The following is a 19,640-nucleotide window of genomic DNA, read 5'->3' as shown; positions in this document are numbered from 1 at the left end:
CTTGCAATAATAAACATATGTTTAATGTACCCTAAGATTTTTTGTTAAAATAAAGCCAATAATGCAAATTTTTGTGGTCCCCTTTATTTAGAAAAGTACCGAAAAGTATCAAAATAATTTTGGTACCGGTACCAAAACATTGGTATCGGGACAACACTAGTGGCAAGTCAACATGTCCTTTGTAATGGTTTTAGTTCGGTTTAGTAGCATCGCGACCGTGTCCATTCAAAACCCCATACAGATATTTTCTAATTTAGCCTCGCTTTGAACGCCGTCGTTGTGACAAATTTACAGCCGTGTTTCTAAAACTACCTTACTATTTGAGTTCATATTGTGGCCGGAACCGTTTACCCCAAGATATAATGTCTAAATAACATTAGTTTTTTTCAGTTTTTGTCCATTTATTGTGTATTGTTTACTTTTTCAAATAATGCCGAAGCGGCATAGTAGTTTTGAATTGGCTTCACTTTTCTTTCCCGCTTGGACCTATTAACCATTTCTCTTATCCTTTCATAAAAACTTTGGACACTACCTGGAATATAAACTCAACATGACTACTCAATATATCTGATTGAACTGAATTGTAGTTGTTTGGCTTATTGTTCATACCTGATTCTTTATAGTTAATACACATATATACATAACTTGTCAAATATTAATAACACATTATTTCTTAATATCTAATAAAGAACATACTTGAACTGCACTGTTGTTGGTTTTATGCGCACACTCAGCCAAGTCTACTTCTGGTCGGCAAAAGTAATACAATTAACCCTCACTGTTAATTGGTTCCAAACCGCAATAAAATTCCTGACGGTTAGTGTTACCATTTGATACTGTAGTTATTGTAGAACTCTGCTTCATTACCCCACTAGTGATGGGCACCGTGCTAATTTTGGTTACGATAATCGTGACATCCCTTGTTGAGAGTTAAGTTGATGGATGAGAAGCTTGTGAGTTACTGGTGATTCTGACTTTTTTAGCATAATGATAATCTTTGTGTTATATTGTTCAAACTGTGTTGTAACTAGAGATGTCCGATATTATTGGCCGATAAATGCTTTAAAATGTAATATCGTAAATTATCGGTATCGGTTCGGAAATTATCGGTATCGGTTTCAAAAAGTAAAATGTATGACTTTTTAAAACGCCGCTGTACGTAGTGGTACACGGACGTAGGGAGAAGTACAGAGCGCCAATAAACCTTAAAGACACTGCCTTTGCGTGCCGGCCCAATCACATAATATCTACGGCTTTTCACACACACAAGTGAATGCAAGCATACTTGGTCAACAGCCATACAGGTCACACTGAGGGTGACCGTATAAACAACTTTAACACTGTTACAAATAAGCGCCAGACTGTGAACCCACACCAAACAAGAATGACAAACACATTTCGGGAGGACATCCGCACCGTAACACAACATAAACACAGCAGAACAAATACCCAGAACCCCTTGCAGCACTAACTCTTCCGGGACGCTACAATATACACCTCAACCCCACACACCTCAACCTCCTCATGCTTTCTCCGGGAAACCAAAGTCTTTGGGTTCCGGGGGGAGTATGGTTGCAAAGCTGAAACTTAAAGGAATTGACGGAAGGGCACCACCAGGAGTGGAGCCTGCGGCTTAATTTGACTCAACACGGGGAACCTTACCTGGCCCGGACACGGAAAGGATTGACAGATTGATGGCTCTTTACTTCTTTTTTTTCATGTTTTTCCTAATAAATTCAGTTTACAAAAAAAAGATAACATTTGAGGCGCTGTGGCTTAAAATAAAATATATCACAAAATAATTAGAGTCTGCAAAACAACGTGTGACTCTTTCTACTTCCTCTCTTGTTCACACATACGCACTATATGTTTATGACATGCGGTCTGGGTTGGATTTGGTCCCTTTGTATCACCAAACTACTGTAATAAGAAATATGATCCAGATTGTCAGAGGTGTGTTAAATAAAGTACAGTACTGGTATTGTTGTAAAGCTGGCACATGGAAAACCTCCCGAAAATTGTCAAAGTGAATTTGAAGTGAATTATACTAAATTCCAAATTCCAAGCTGCTGTTTTGAGGCATGTTAAAAAAAATAATGCACTTTGTGACTTCAATAATAAATATGGCAGTGCCATGTTGGCATTTTTTCCATAACTTGAGTTGATTTATTTTGGAAAACCTTGTTACATTGTTTAATGCATCCAGCGGGGCATCACAACAAAATTATGCATAATAATGTGTTAATTCCACGACTGTATATATCGGTATCGGTTGATATTGGAATCGGTAATTAAGAGTTGGACAATATCGGAATATCGCCAAAAAAGCCATTATCGGACCTCTCTAGTTGTAACCAATGAAAACATGTTTTAAAACAACCACTTTTAAAATCTCCAACAACATAGTGATGTTAATCAAATACTTCAATGAAAATCCATTTAAAAACGGCGAAGAAACAGAAACACTTGTTATCAGACAGCGACAATTCAAAAAGGACGTTATCATTTGCAACACACAGGGTCTAGAAAAAAAAGTGGGCCGCAGCCGCCACACCGCCTGAGCATGAGGGTCAGAAAAGACTAATCTCTGTCGCTCATGAGCGCCTGTCAAAATACAGACACAGCGACACGATCGCAACTCTTCCAAATGTAGGCATTTTTACAATGCTGAGAACCGGAGGTCGGGAGGGTCGCGCCTTCCCAGGCTGTGCTGCTTGGCTGGTGGCCTGTCACAGGGAGAAGGCCAGCTGTTGTCTCAGTAGGGCGGGGGAGTTGTTAGTAGCTCCGTGTGATGGGATGCTAACCCAAACGACAAGCGTTGGCCCGGCTCACTTGAGATGTCCGACAGATTTAGGAATCTCTTCCGAGGCATTCCGCAAATGTCACGGCTTCCCTTGGGCCAAACCAGGACTTGAGGCTTACATTTCCCACCAGCTACCGGGTGAACTTCCAACACATACCACACACAAACACTCCTGCGGGAATCTGCTAATCAGCTAAGCTGGAATCCTCCTCCTCCTCTTTCTCCACAAGGACTCATTAAGAACACATTAGTGACCACCAGGGAAGAGAAACTATCCTGGAACCACAGAATGTCATTTCTGAATTCGGAATGATTTGAATTGGTTGAGAAAAATGGAACTAAGTAAGTAAGTAAGTAGTAAGTTGATAAAATCACAAAGCGCTGTACAAAACATAGGTGAAGTAAGACAACAATTCAATGAAAACAACAGGGGCCACATGATAAAAAGGATACAAAGTGGATTAAAATTGATAGTTAAAAGGTGCATTAACTAAAAGCTTTGCTAAAAAGAGAAGTTTTCAATTGTTTCTTAAAAGTTTCAACACAGTCAAGATCACGAAGGGACTGGTGCAAATTGTTCCAGAGTCTGGGAGCCTGGAATGCCAGGTCTCCACGGGTTTTAAAACAAGTTTTTGGGATCTTTAGAAGACCCTGGCCTGAAGACCGGAGGCTGCGCCCTGGAGCGTAGGGGCGTAACAAATCAGGGATGTACTGAGGGGCCCCACCATGCAACGCACGGAATGTCAGGACTAAAATGTTCAACTCAATGCGAAATTTAACTGGAAACCAATGAAGACTGGATAAAATGGGGGTAATATGGGCTGTTCTGGGCAGCACGGTGGGAGAGGGGTTAGTGTGTCTGCCTCACAATACGAAGGTCCTGAGTAGTCGTGAGTTCAATCCCGGCCTCGGGATCTTTCTGTGTGGAGTTTGCATGACTGCGTGGGTTCCCTCCGGGTACTCCGGCTTCCTCCCACCTCCAAAGACATGCACCTGGGGATAGGTTGATTGGCAACACTAAATTGGTCCTAGTGTGTGAATGTGAGTGTGAATGTTGTCTGTCTATCTGTGTTGGCCCTGCGATGGGGTGGCGACTTGTCCAGGGTGTACCCCGCCTTCCGCCCGATTGTAGCTGAGATAGGCTCCAGCGCCCCCCGTGACCCCGAAGGGAATAAGCGGTAGAAAATGGATGGTTGGATGGATGTGCTGTTCTTTGCGATGAGGTGGCGACTTGTCCAGGGTGTACTTCGCCTTCCGCCCGAATGCAGCTGAGATAGGCTCCAGCACCACCCGTGACCCCGAAAGGGACAAGCGGTAGAAAATGGATGGATGGAAGGGCTGTTCTGGCAGCTGCATTTTGTACAGTCTAAAATCTCTTTAGCATTGACTTGTTGAAGAGAGTGAAAAGAGAATTGCAATAGTCAATACGAGATGAAATGAACGTGTGAATGATCATTTCCAGGTCCAATTTTGACAACAAATTTCTCACTCTAGAAATATTTTTGAGATGATAAAAACAGTTTTTGGTCAGTTGACGACAGTGACCCTCCAAAGACAATGACTGATCAAACACAACCCCAAGGTTTATGAGGCTGCTTTTAACAGATGCACCCAGAGCACCAAGGGAGTTCTTGATCAGGGGGATCTTTTTATCGGGAGCAATTATCAGAGTTTCCGTTTTGTTTGAATTTATCTGGAGAAAAATTTGAGGACAACCGACTAACATAAATTCAGATTATTTTTTTTTGAATGGGAATTGCGTGTTATGAAAAATGTGTAATTACAGAAAAAGTGTGGAATTTTGTGCACAACAGACGTAATGAACGGTTTGCATCGGTTGGAATGTTGAAGTAGTAAGAAAATCTAATGGAATTTGAGTTAGGGAAATTTGGGAATTACAGAAAATTTTGTAATTAAGGAAATTGATAGCCCAGATGTCCTATCACTGGAATTTATGGATATTTGTGCACCATGTCCACAAAGGACCTAAACATTCTGACATTGGAATGGTCTGAATTGGTGGAGAAATATGGAAGTACGGCTGTACCCCAACTTACAAATACGAGTATTTTGAGATATGTGCAGTCTCTCTGCTTTGAGTTATGCTTGAAGTTGCAAGCATAATTTGAGTTACGAGCCTTCCCGCTGCAAGATGGCATAGCTAATGCTACAGTAAATGCCATAACATCTGCCCCAAACATCTGGTCTTAACGTTAAAGTTAAAGTACCACTTATAGTCACACACACACTAGGTGTGGTGAAATTACTCTCTGCATTTGATTTCCCCCTCACCCCCTGGGAGGTGAGGGGAGCAGTGAGCAGCAGCAGTGAGCAGCAGCACTGGCCGCGCTCAGGAATCATTTTGGTGATTGAACCCCCAATTCCAACCCTTGATACTGAGTGGCAAGCAGGGAGGTAATGGGTCCCATTTTTGTAGTCTTTGGTATGACTCGGCCGGGGTTTGAACTCTCCACCTACCAATCTCACACTCTAACCACAAGGCCACTGAGCAGGTTTGCCGGTATTAGCTTTTAGCTATAGATCAACATAACTTTTTTTTCCAACGCAGTCCATCTTCCACATCTTTCTCCTACTGAGATTTGCTCCTCAACCCACGGCTCGGCTTCCTCCGCACGCCTTTGGCTGCTTTGGGTTGGATTGGGACCGCTTAGTTTGTACTGCTATTGTATAGTTTTTTTTAAACAGTATTTCTTATCTAAAAGTAACATTTTTTTAAAGTCATGTTACATGTTAAAATTGTGCTGTTTTGTAGAGCCGAGCGAATTGATTCAATTTCAATTATTTCAAGGGCCGGGGCTAATTTGAAATAAGAGTGTTTTGAGTCACCAGCTCTGTCGTGGAACCAATTGAGCTCAGAAGTTGAGGTTCTACTGTAGTAAAAAGTCTCAAATTCCAATGGAATTTGAAAAAAAAATTTAAAAAAATGTAGCAATGTGAAAAATAAATTGACATCATGTTTTGAATGAGCGATCTAGTTTGAATGGTTGAATTGGTTGATAAAAATGATAATGAAAAGGCAACTGTTGCATTTCATTCCGTAGAACATCTTTTGCCCAGACTGCCTTTTCAATAAAGGCACCACAACTATGGAACTCTCTACCTGACACTTTGAAAAGTATACCTGCACTTGTCACTTTCAAAAAACAAACAAAATTGTGGCTAGTTGAGCAACAATCGTGTTCCAATGTTTAGTTTTTACTAATTTTTACTAATTCGTTCTTATAAAGTTTGCACTTTGTCTGTGTTATTATTATTATTATTGGCTTTTATCTAGTTTGCACTTTGTCTGTATTATTACTATTATCATTATTATCGACTCCTCTATGCCTCATTCTTTTTATTTTCCTATTTTAATGATGTTAGATCTGTGTTGTTGTTGTTGGGGACAAGTGTTGTAAATTAGATTTGGCTACAAACACTATGATGCATACATTGGATGGCTGTTTCAGACATCTATGTTTCTGTACCTGTCCCTATTTCAAATAAACCACAATATATATACACTACCGTTCAAAAGTTTGGGATCATCCAAACAATTTTGTGGAATAGCCTTCATTTCTAAGAACAAGAATAGACTGTCGAGTTTCAGATGAAAGTTCTCTTTTTCTGGCCATTTTGAGCGTTTAATTGACCCCACAAATGTGATGCTCCAGAAACTCAATCTGCTCAAAGAAAGGTCAGTTTTGTAGCTTCTGTAACGAGCTAAACTGTTTTCAGATGTGTGAACATGATTGCACAAGGGTTTTCTAATCATCAATTAGCCTTCTGAGCCAATGAGCAAACACATTGTACCATTAGAACACTGGAGTGATAGTTGCTGGAAATGGGCCTCTAGACACCTATGTAGATATTGCACCAAAAAACAGACATTTGCAGCTGGAATAGTCATTTACCACATTAGCAAGGTATAGAGTGTATTTCTTTAAAGTTAAGACTAGTTTAAAGTTATCTTCATTGAAAAGTACAGTGCTTTTCTTCAAAAATAAGGACATTTCAATGTGACCCCAAACTTTTGAACGGTAGTGTATATATAATGCAGCAAGTCCCAACGTCAATGGGAAATTGTGTTATAGAAATGTGGAATTACAGAAAAAGTAGGATATTTTGGACTGTGTTTAAGACATAAACCAGATGTACTGACTGAGCTGAATGTTTAGAACTTGGAAATGATTGACACGGTTAAAAATGCGAAAGTACTTAAATGGCGAAATAAGAATACTTTGTATATACTCTCAATATGAAACAAGAAAGAAAATAAAAAACATAAGACATAATCTATTTGTGCTAAGAATAATTTGGTACAGAAAAACACAACAAAGATAAGAAAAAGTTGTGCTATCAAGTAGGTAGAACCAAACCAAAAGGTTAAAGGAGGGGCATTCTTGTGGTCCTAAAGTTATTGCATGTAAGTTCAGGTTGCATAATGATGTGGTTTTTATACTATAAATGAATTCATGGTCTTAGTTCAATAGCAGCCATTGTGAAACCGACCAAACCAGACTCTCAAAGTTTTGTCCTGTGGAATTGCACACAAAGGAAGTGTAATCAGTGACAATGTATGCAAGCTTGAGTCAATGTTTGACTTGAAATATGCGTGTGACGACACGACCCTTCATGCGTCATCACGCTACTCCTCACAACACAGTCAATAGTCCAAATAATCCACTTTTATTGGTGTCATCGGATCAGCCACGAGATGTTCTGCCAAACTTCCTCGTCCCCCAGTGTTCTTCATCCGTCCAGATGTTGCATGTCACTCTTGTGTTTCTTGGAATGTGGATAAGCTGCCTCCGCTACTTTCCTCAAGCCCACATATTGGCACACTGGGAAGAACCTGAATCATCAACAATTTCTAGAAAATAACCCCCCCATAATAGCTGTTACTTCCTCTTCTGGAGTCTGTTTTTCATCTTCTTGACATGGACGGGAGATGTCCACCAACATCTCCGCCCCCTCACCTGTACGTGCGCTACGTTTGTGTGGGTGAAGAATGTTCTGGAAACAAGTGTGATGGCCCCAAAGCTTTTAAGCAGACTCATGGCCATTACAACAAAGGACACAACAAGTCTGGGTTTCATCGAGGCAACCAGACTATGTTCCGCAAAAGTGGTCTTTATAAAACAGTATCACTTCATAATAGTGCCTAAAAGAAACCGGGTGACCAGATTCAAGACCCACTATGAGTTAGAGACCAAAATGAAGAGAAATGCAAGTCATTGCTGAAGAAATGTCAAGATGAATTTCCAGCAATTTGATCAAGACACTAAACCAGTGTTTTTCAACCACTGTGCCACGGCACACTAGTGTACTGTGAGATATAGTCTGGTGTGCCGTGGGAGATTATGTAATTTCACCTATTTGGTTTAAAAATATTTTATGCAAACCAGTAATTATAATCTGCAAATAAAGTGGCGTTGTTGAGTGTCTGTGCTGTCTAGAGCTCGGCAGAGTAACCGTGTAATACTCTTCCATGGCAGCCGGTAGCTAATTGCTTTGTAAACATCCTATCTAATTCTTAAACCAAAAATAAACAAAAGGCGAGTGCCCCTAAAAAAGGCATTGAAGCTTAGAGATGGCTATGAAAAACGAAACTAAAACTGAACTGGCTACAAAGTAAACAAAAACAGAATGCTGGACGACAGCAAAGACTTACAGCGTGTGGAGCAGACGACGTCCACAAAGTACATCCGTACATGACATGACAATCAACAATTTCCACACAGAGAAGGATAGCGTCCGCACAACTGCTACAGGAAAATACCAACAAAACAGGAAAAGCCACCAAAATAGGAGCCCAAGACAAGAACTAAGACACTACACACAGTAAAACACCAAAAAACTCCAAATAAGTCACGGCGTGATGTGACAGGTCGTGACACTTACTTTGAGACAAGAGCTATAGTGATGCATGGTTGGTTATGGTTTGAATTCATATTCAACAATTGCAACAACGACTTTTTACTGTCAATATCAACTACCGAATTTACATTTTTAATGTTTTCTGCTATTGGTGTGCCTCAGCATTTTTTTAATAAACAAAAATGTGCCTTGGCTCCAAAAAGGTTGAAAAACACTGCACTAAACAACAAAGCCTGCTTCCACCCAGCAGCACAGTACAGTACAGGTTCTGTTTGACATAGGGATAGGTATCTTTCTCACTTGGATCGATACGGTTCCAATTTCCGGTACCTGCAATCAAGACGTACTGTCAAGCAACAAAAACTATGTTTTTATTTTATAATAAAGAAGGCATACAAATGTTTAAAAAAAAAAAAAAAATGCAATTGTTCAAGAATAAAGATAAGAAAAATCTGATTCATGACAATCAAAACATATCTACTAAGAGGAAATTATTTTAATTTAAAGAGGAAAAATTGAAAGATAATAAAGTTTATTATTACAAGAAAAAAATTCATAATTCACAAGAATGAAGATTCCTTTTTTTATAGCGCATATAAACATATTTTTAAATATGAAGCACTTTGTCCTACATTTTATATGCATGAAAAGTGCTATACAACTAAAGCTTGATTGATTGATTGATTGATTGTAAGTGTTTGGGGCCGAAGTTGGGTTATGTGGGATATGGGGCCCTTCAGGAGTCCTGTGTATCGGGGCCCAGATTTTGCTGCTACGCCCCTGCATACATACACACACATAGGCCAGGAGGAAAAGGGAAGGGTAATTTTCTAGTAATACAAGGAATAAACGGAATTCATGAGAGTAACGTCGTAATCTTACGAGAAAAAAGTGGTTGTACGAGAAATAAATCTAACATAGTTTAGATATGTAAAAGTGAAAGAATAAAAATGGGATAATCCGGGGGAAAAAATGTTTGTGATTTAGGACAGTGGTCCGCAACCACCGGGCCGCGGACCGATTGGTACCGGGCCGCACAAGAAATAAAAAAAATAAAATAAAAAAAATATGTTTATTTATTTTTTTATTTTTTTTATGAAATCAACATAAAAAACACAATATATACATTATATATCAATATAGATCAATACAGTCTGCAGGGATACAGTCCGTAAGCACACATGATTGTATTTATTTATGTAAAAAAAAAAAAAACATTTTTTTTTTTTTTTTTTTTTTAAATACACACCCCCCCACCCCCCACCGGTCCGTGGGACAAATTTTCAAGCGTTGACCAGTCCGCAGCTACAAAAAGGTTGGGGACCACTGATTTAGAAGAATAAAGACTTTTTGAATGTATGACACTTTTTTTTTTTTTTTTAACTAAAGGCATAACATAACAAGAACATAAAAACAATTCAAGAATTAAGTGGTAATACTGGAAGAAAAATAGTTGTATTTTATAAGACTAAATTTAAAATATTGCAAGAAAACACCTGCAGTTGTTCAAGGATGTAGTCGAAACAAATGTAAAAAAAAAAATCATTATTTACTACAATCAAGACGTACTGTCAAGTAACAAAAAATATATTTTTATTTTATAATAAAGAAGGCATACAAATGTGTAAAAAAAAAACAAAAAAAACTGCAATTGTTCAAGAATAAAGATAAGATCTATCTACTAAGAGAAAATTATTTTTATTTAAAAAGGACAAATTGTAAGATAATAAAGTTTATTATTATGAGAAAAAAAATCATAATTCACAAGTTTTTTTATAGTGCATAGAAACATATTTTAAAATATTTATATGCATGAAAAGTGCTATACAACTAAAGCTTGATTGATTGACTGAATTATTGATATCAAGTGTGAGTGTATGGGTTATTAAAAGTAAAAGTACCACTGGTTAAACCACTGATAGTCACACACACACACTAGGGGTGGTGAAATTACTCTCTGCGTTTGCCCCATCCCCTGGGAGGGGAGGGGAGCAGTGAGCAGCAGCGGTTGCCGCGCTCGGGAATAATTTTGGTGATTTAACCCCCAATTCCAACCCTTGATGGGAGGTAATGGATCCCATTTGTATAGTCTTTGGACTGGGCCGGGGTTTGAACTCACGACCTACCGATCTCAGGGCGGACACTCTAACCACAAGTCCACTGAGCAGGCTATTAATTAGTTGGATTTTATTTTAGCACTGTTTAGCACAATTACTTCTTCATCATTTTTGTTTTTTTGAGTCCCTACTTTTGCAGTATCCTTGACCAGTGTTTATTTTTGTATTTATCCTTGATAATAATCTTTGTGACTAAACAGATGCTTTCATAACATTTGACAAGGTTTATTGGGGCGGTATAGCTCGGTTGGTGGACTGGCCGTGCCAGCAACTTGAGGGTTCCAGGTTCGATCCCCGCTTCCACTATCCTAGTCACTGCCGTCGTGTTCTTGGGCAGGACACTTTACCCACCTGCTCCCAGTGTCACCCACACTGGTTTAAATGTAACTTAGATATTGGGTTTCATTATGTAAAGCGCTTTGAGTCATCAGAGAAAAGCGCTATATAAAAATTGTTACTCCCTCCGATGTCTTAATCAAGGCTCAAGTTGTTCGTTTTTCTCCCACAGACATTTATTTTCAGCCACGCCTTCTTCTCGTTAACAACGATGCCAAAACAATGCCAAAATAATGCCATCAGAACTAATAAATAAGAAAAACAGAACTTACAATTAGTCTGACATCAAATAAAAGAAAACACATTGATTTCACATACATTACCAGAAAGCATCATACCTCATTGGCCTCACAAACTCCGAGGGAATAAAGTTTCTTTTGAAGCCGAGACTATTAACCTCTTCCATCAAATTCTTGCTGTCTCATGCTGCTTCCCTTATTCCGTCACATATTAATTGTCCCCCCAACAATGTGACCAATCCGGAACAAAAAATATGTTCCCCTCCAATTTACATGGGTTTTGTAACAAAAAATAGAGTTAACATATACTTGCATGAAATTACCAAAGGAAATACATTTTTAATCACATTATATGTAAATATGAACTTATATTTATACATTGTATTTATTTATTCTAACCAACTATGAAATTATTTAACATATATACTAGGGATGTCCGATAATGGCTTTTTGCCGATATCCGATATTCCGGTATTGTCCAACTCTTAATTACAGATACCGATATCAACCGATACCGATATATACAGTCGTGGATTTGACACATTATTATGCCTAATTTGGACAACCAGGTATGGTGAAGATAAGGTCCTTTTAAAAAAAAAATAATAATAATAATAATAATATAAATAAATTCAAAACAATTTCTTGAATAAAAAATAGAGTAAAACAATATAAAAACAGTTACATAGAAACTAGTAGTTAATGAAAATGAGTCAAATTAACTGTTAAAGGTTAGTACTATTAGTAGACCAGCAGCACGCACAATCATGTGTGCTTACGGACTGTATCCCTTGCAGACTGTATTGATATATAATGTAGGAACCAGAATATTAATAACAGAAAGAAACAACCCTTTTGTGTGAATGAGTGTGAATGAGGGAGGGAGGTTTTTTGGGTTGGTGTACTAATTGTAAGCGTATCTTGTGTTTTTTATGTTGATTTAATAAAAAACATTTTTAAAAATAAACGATGCCGATATCAACCGATACCGATATCAACCGATACCAATATCTACAGTCGTGGAATTAACACATTATTATGCCTAATTTGGACAACCAGGTATGGTAAAGATAAGGTCCTTTTTAAAAAAAAAAAAATAATAATAATAATAATATAAATACATTCAAAACATTTTCTTGAATAAAAAAGAAAGTAAAACAATATAAAAACAGTTACATAGAAACTAGTAATTAATGAAAATTAGTCAAATTAACTGTTAAAGGTTAGTACTATTAGTGGACCAGCAGCACGCACAATCATGTGTGCTTACGGACTGTATCCCTTGCAGACTGTATTGATATATATTGATATATAATGTAGGAAGCAGAATATTAATAACAGAAAGAAACAACCTTTTTGTGTGAATGAGTGTGAATGAGGGAGGGAGGTTTTTTGGGTTGGTGTACTAATTGTAAGCGTATCTTGTGTTTTTTATGTTGATTTAATAATTTAAAAAAAATTAAATAAAAAAATAAACGATACTGATATCAACCGATACCGATATCAACCGAGACCAATATCTACAGTCGTGGAATTAACACATTATTATGCCTAATTTGGACAACTAGGTATGGTGAAGATAAGGTCCTTTTTAAATAAAATAAAATAAAATAAAATAAGATAAATAAATTCAAAACAATTTCTTGAATAAAAAAGAAAGTAAAACAATATAAAAACAGTTACATAGAAACTAGTAATTATCGAAAATGAGTCAAATTAACTGTTAAAGGTTAGTACTATTAGTGGACCAGCAGCACGCACAATCATGTGTGCTTACGGACTGTATCCCTTGCAGACTGTATTGATATATATTGATATATAATGTAGGAAGCAGAATATTAATAACAGAAAGAAACAACCCTTTTGTGGGGGAGGGAGGTTTTTTGAGTTGGTGTACTAATTGTAAGTGTATCTTGTGTTTTTTATGTTGATTTAATAAAAAAACAAAAAACAAAAAAATAAAAAAACGATACCGATAATTCCCGATATTACATTTTAAAGCATTTATCGGCCGATAAAGCAGCAACAAAAATGATTCACTTCACACTTCACTTCACTATCCTGTTCAACTGTAAGACGGTTGGATGTACTGCAATTATTGAACACAAGGGTCCCTTCAGGAGTCCTGACTCCTGAGTATAGGGGCCCAGAATGTGCTGCTACGCCCCTGCGTGCATGCACACACATAGGCCCTGCCCCACACCCCATGAAGAAAAGGGAAGGGAGGGTGAGGCAGCAGGATGACAGCAGCAATAGAAGAGTGACATGAACTCTGCACAAACTATCATGTCATTCAATCAAAGCCGCAGTAAAGTGGCAGCAGGCTTGCATCCATTAGAGCATGAAAGGCACGGATGCATGACCCATGTCACTACCAATGTAAACAACATATAGAAATACAATAAAGCAGTTTTTTGGTGAGTTAAAAACAAAGACTAACCTCAGCGGTGGCCAGCTCCACGCTGGATGAGAGAGCCGCCAGCAGCGGCAGCAGCAGCAGCATCTCGGCGGCTACGGATAGAGCGTCTCCCCGCACACAAGCACCTCTATATCGGCCTCTCTGGTGGCTCTTCCCTCGCTTTTAGCGGCGGAGAGCGTCGGCCTGCATGTCGTTGTCCTGAAGCGATATGAAGTTGTGATCAACGCCAGGGTGGGTTTAACTTGAGGGGCTTAGTTTTGCGCCACCCCTCCCCTCACGCACACCCCCCACCCACTGCAACGACCACCCTCACCCTTAACGCGCACCGACAAACACTTTTGGACTTTTCGGTGCAAGGAGAGGACCCACTCGGTTCTTGGCGGAGTATATTCCAGAAAGTTCGACTTTTTTACGTCCTCTTCGATTAATCGCCTGCATTCAGGCGTAATTGCAGTTTTTATTGAGAATAACGGCGCGTTTCAGTGACATTGAGGGGTCTTTGGTGCGTCCCAGGTGGGGTTTAATCATGCTTTAAAAAAAAAAAAAAAAAAAAATCTGCGCTGCGTGGGACTCGTTTTGCACAAGTGGAACTATGCGAGGGTATCGCACCAGAGTGGCGCATCTCAGGTAGGAGGTTTACCCGCGAAAGTCTCCTCCAATCACAGCTCATCGTCACCGCTACCTGTGGTTCACCTTGCAGGTTGCTGCTGCTGCTGTGCGTGGGCGTGGGCGTCCTCGCCACGGGAGTGGACGCAGTAAGTTCCCCCTTCCCGCGTGTTCGTTGAGTGTTTGTGTCACCGGCGTGTGTGAAATATTAGGTCGGGGCACGACATGCAAACCTGCAGCGTGGTTAAAAAAGATATGTGCGTTTTTTGTTTTTGGAGTGGGTTTGAAGTTGTGTGTGTGTGTATAGGATAGTGGGGGGACACGTGTGGTGTGTGAAGAGTGGGAGTGTCTAGTGTGGGTTGGCGGGGGTTTGGCCTTGGCATGCCTTTACAGTGCAACTGATTACAATTATTATACAAAAGAGTCAATGCAGGGTCTAATGATGTCCATCCATCTTCTACCGCTTCTCCAATGTCGCGTTGCGGGGGCAGCAGCCTAAGCAGGGAAGCCCAGACTTCCCTCTCCCCAGCCACTTCGTCCAGCTCTTCCCGGGGAGATCCCGAGGCGTTCCCAGTCCAGCCGGGAGACATAGTCTTCCCAACGTGTCCTGGGTCTTCCCCGTGGCCTCTTACCGGTCGGACATGCCCTAAACAGCTCCCTAGGGAGGCGTTCCGGTGGCATCCTGACCTGATGCCCGAACTACCTCATCTGGCTCCTCTCCATGTGGAGGAGCAGCGGCTTTACTTTGAGCTCCTACCGGATGGCAGAGCTTCTCACCCTAAGGGAGAGCCCCGCCACCCGGCGGAGGAAACTCATTTTGGCCGCTTGTATCCGTGATCTTGTTCTTGAGTGTCCGCCCTGAGATCGGTAAAGGTTTTCAGTCATACCAAAGACTATCAAAATGGGACCATTACCTCCCTGCTTGGCACTCAGCATCAAGCAGTGTTTCCCATAAACTGCCAAGATACCTGTGGCGGTGGGGGCGTGGTTATGGGCGTGGTCACCATGACATCATCGAGTAATTTGCATAATTTACTACAATGATATGATTTTCTCTAAAAAGGCTCAAAAAATGTATACTTACTAATTAATAATAACAGTTTTGTTTTAAACGTCCATCCATCCATCCATCCATTTTACAATATAATTACAACACTTTATGTACATATTTATATACAGATTTGAACAATAACTTCTGAAATATATTTATTAATTGTGGTTCTTACAAAAAAATATAAAGCTTAAAGCTCTGCCCCTTTAATTAGTGCATACTAAATAATTTAACTTTAGCCTACTACTACAACCATATTATTTACCAGCAACATAAAGTGAAACAGAGGCAGAGGTGTCCTGCCACAGTCAGTAACAAATAAACAGAAAACAGTAGTGGTCAAATACAAATAAGGCAACAAGAGAAGTATCCTACACTTCTCTTTTGTAAAGTAAATCTGAACAGCCTATATGGGCATCTACATCAGCTATATGATTTGTCTGAGAAGCTGGACAAGACAAAAAAATAAAAATAAAAATTAAAAAAAAATTATTTGTATTTTTTAATTTTTTAAATTTGTTATTTGTGGCGGACGTTATTATTTCGTGGCGGGCCGCCACAAATAAATGAATGTGTGGGAAACACTGTCAAGGGTTGGAATTGGGGGTTATATCACCAAAAATGATTCCCGGGCGCGGCCACCGCTTCTGCTCACTGCTCCCCTCACCTCCTAAAGGGTGAACAAGGGGATGGGTCAAATTTCATCACACTTAGTGTGTGTGTGTGTGTGTGTAACACAAAGCTCATGACCATAGGTGAGGATGGGAACGTAGATCGACCGGTAAATTGAGAGCTTTGCCTTCCGGCTGAGCTCCTTCTTCACCACAACAGATCGATACAGCGTCCGAATTACTGAAAACGCCGCACCGATCCGCCTGTCGATCTCACGATCCACTCTTCCCCACTCGTGAACAAGACTCCGAGGTACTTGAACTCCTCCACTTTGGGCAGGGTCTCCTCCCCAACCCGGTGATGGCACTCCACCCTTTTTCCTGGCGAGAACCATGGACTCGGACTTGGAGGTGCTGATTCTCATCCCAGTCGCTTCGCACGTGTCCATCCATCCATCCATCCATCCATTCATTTTTTTACCGCTTCTCCATTTCAGGGTAGCGGGGGGTGCTGGAGCCTATGTCAGCTGCATTTGGGCGGAGGGCGGGGTACACCCTGGTGTCATTTACAGGCTACTCAACTGATTCATGGTCACACTGAACAGAAAAAATGATATACACGAGAACGTAGTGTTGTCCCGATACCAAAATTATTTCGGTACTTTTCTAAATAAAGGGAACCACAAAAATTGCATTATTGGCTTTAATTTAACAAAACATCTTAGGGTACATTAAACATATGTTTATTATTGCAATTTTGTCCTTAAATAAAATAGTAAACATACAAGACAACTTGTCTTTTATTAGTAAGTAAGCAAACAAAGGCTCCTAATTTAGCTGCTGACGTATGCAGTAACATATTGTGTCATTTATCATTCTATTATTTTGTCAAGATGGTAGAAAATGAATTATTAATAGAGATGTCCGATAATATCGGCCTGCCGATATCATCAGCCGATAAATGCTTTAAAATGTAATATCGGAAATTATCGGTATCGTTTTTTTAATTATCGTATCGTATTTATTTTTTAATTCTTTTTATTAAATCAACATAAAAAACACAAGATACACTTACAATTAGTGCACCAACCCAAAAAACCTCCCTCCCCCCATTTACACTCATTCACACAAAAGGGTTGTTTCTTTCTGTTATTAATATTCTGGTTCCTACATTATATATCAATATATATCAATACAGTCTGCAAGGGATACAGTCCGTAAGCACACATGATTGTGCGTGCTGCTGGTCCACTAATAGTACTAACCTTTAACAGTTAATTTTACTCATTTTCATTCATTACTAGTTTCTATGTAACTGTTTCTATATTGTTTTACTTTCTTTTTTATTCAAGAAAATGTTTTAAATGTATTTATCTTATTCTATTTTATTTTTTTTTTTAAAAAAGGACCTTACCTTTACCATACCTGTTTGCCTAAATTAGGCATAATAATGTGTTAATTCCACGACTGTATATATCAGTATCGGTTGATATCGGTATCGGTTGATATCGGGATCGGTAATTAAAGAGTTGGACAATATCGGAATACCGGTTATCGGCAAAAGGCCATTATCGGACATCCCTAATTATTAATCTACTTGTTCATTTACTGTTAATATCTGCTTACTTTCTCTTTTAACATGTTCTATCTACACTTCTGTTCAAATGTAATAATCACTTATTCTTCTGTTGTTTGATACTTTACATTAGTTTTGGATGATACCACACATTTGGGTATCAATCCGATACCAAGTCGTTACAGGATCATACATTGGTCATATTCAAAGTCCTCATGTGTCCAGGGACATATTTCCTGAGTTTATATACACAGTATAAAAAAAACAAAACGAAAGAAGATGTTGTGATGCCAAAAAATGTCGACGTAATCAAAGTAGTATCGACTAGATATGCTACTGTTTTGACGCCGGAGAGCTACGGTGTGCAGTGAAGCATGTTTAGCTAGGGATGATACTTGTAAGATACTTACAGGGGTTGGCGGACCGGTACTTTTCAGAGGCGGTATAGTGCCGAGTATGATTCATTAGTATCGCGGTACTATACTAATACCGGTATACAAAGTCATCGGCTTAGGGTTGTACCGTACGTATACCAGTACTAATAAAGTACTGCGGTAGTAATGAATTCAAATAGGTACTATGCTAACTTTGGAAAATACCGGTACTTTTGTTTTTCATGGACATGATAGCGCACCGTGGTGACATTGCTGGTAACATGAGCCGAGGCGCATGTTAGTCAGCACTTGTGAGCAGAAACAGTGTGACGATAGAAGAGGGAGAATAAACACATTTTGGCTTTAAAACTAACGCTAAGGGTGACGCTATAAACACAGAAGTGCCGCTTTAAAAGTAAATTGTGTTGTACTAGTGCAATGACAATAAAGATCAAGCCATTTCATTACATTCCTAATATCGCTGGCTAGCGGCTAACGTCTCTCTGTAGTGTTTTAGCTACTCCTAAATCATTAATCCTCGCTTCATGGCGACAAACTATGTTTCTTCCAAGTATCATCCCTGCAAGACGAGGAACAGCTAAACATGCTTCACTACACACCGTAGGAGGATACAATAGCTCGCCGCTAACAGCAAACTAGCACTCATGAATTTAAACAAATGGGTATACTAATATCGACTGTAATGATACCAAGTACAAGAGCCGTATATAGTCGATACAATGATTACATTTATATTTTTTATCATCACAAAATCTTTTGTAATTTTTTTATTGTATATAAACTCAAGAACGACATCCCTGGACACAAGGGAACTTTAATTATGACCAATGTATGACCCTGTAACTACTTGATTTTGAACTAGATGAGGCAATCTCTGAAGGAATTGAAGTGAATTAGACTTAGACTTAGACTTCCTTTTTATTGTCATTCAAATTTGAACTTTACAGTACAGATAAGAACAACATTTTGTTGCATTAGCTCATGGTAGTGCAGGATAAAAAAGCAATAAGGTGCAGATATAAATAAACAGATTACTGTACGGATAAATATATTGCACTTTTGCATATGCATCCAGGTTTATGGATGCTCCAATGCTTAAGTTGGACTGAAATCCTGGAATTTTTAAAAACATTGTTGAAGTAGAGCACACAACTCCTGAACAGGCTGAATATTTTGAAGTTCGAACAGTTTGAATCAGATAAAAAAAATGTGGGCGTGGTGGAACTTTGAAGAAAGTCCCATTTATTTCAATGGGAATTTCCCCAAAATTTGGGAATTTCGGGAAAAAAAAAGAATTTTTTTGAAAATGGTAAACAAACTTGAATGATCTGAATTAGTTGAAATGGTTGGTGTTACAATTTTTCAAATCGGCCGAGAAATGTTGAAGTAGTAACAGTTCAATTGAGATATTTGTATTAAGGAATTCCTGGAATTTTGGGAAAACCAGGAATTTTTCCAGTCCAAAAAACAACTTTGTTTTTTGTCCTGATTAAGAGTAATGTTTTGACAGTGGAACAGTTTAAATGCATTGAAAAATGTGGAAGGAGTAGTCGCCAAAAAAAAGGGTGGAAGTAGGGCCTTGGAAATCTAGGAATTCTGGAAAATCC

At 39.0% G+C, this 19,640-nt stretch overlaps 2 protein-coding genes across 6 annotated transcripts in view; one reads left to right on the top strand and one right to left on the bottom strand.

The window, feature by feature from the left end:
* The window catches only part of LOC133664395 (collagen alpha-1(IV) chain-like), a 154,084-nt gene that overhangs the window by 51,167 nt on the left and 83,277 nt on the right, over positions 1 to 19,640 (bottom strand). For both annotated transcript variants that reach the window (XM_062068974.1, XM_062068975.1), the window contains one exon: positions 13,816 to 13,992. In XM_062068974.1, coding sequence (XP_061924958.1) covers positions 13,816 to 13,878 — 63 coding nt within the window. In that variant the 5' untranslated portion in view covers positions 13,879 to 13,992. The remainder of the gene's footprint in view (positions 1 to 13,815; positions 13,993 to 19,640) is intronic.
* LOC133664392 (collagen alpha-2(IV) chain-like) overlaps positions 14,105 to 19,640 on the top strand; it is a 116,572-nt gene continuing 111,036 nt past the window's right edge. For all 4 annotated transcript variants that reach the window (XM_062068971.1, XM_062068973.1, XM_062068970.1 and 1 more), the window contains exons 1-2: positions 14,105 to 14,421; positions 14,495 to 14,549. In XM_062068971.1, coding sequence (XP_061924955.1) covers positions 14,387 to 14,421; positions 14,495 to 14,549 — 90 coding nt within the window. In that variant the 5' untranslated portion in view covers positions 14,105 to 14,386. The remainder of the gene's footprint in view (positions 14,422 to 14,494; positions 14,550 to 19,640) is intronic.

The sequence above is a fragment of the Entelurus aequoreus genome, linkage group LG14, assembly GCF_033978785.1.
Source record: "Entelurus aequoreus isolate RoL-2023_Sb linkage group LG14, RoL_Eaeq_v1.1, whole genome shotgun sequence".
Taxonomy (NCBI): Eukaryota; Metazoa; Chordata; class Actinopteri; order Syngnathiformes; family Syngnathidae; genus Entelurus; species Entelurus aequoreus.
The sequence above is the reverse complement of the archived record's forward strand: the minus strand, read 5'-3'. Positions and strand labels throughout refer to the sequence as shown.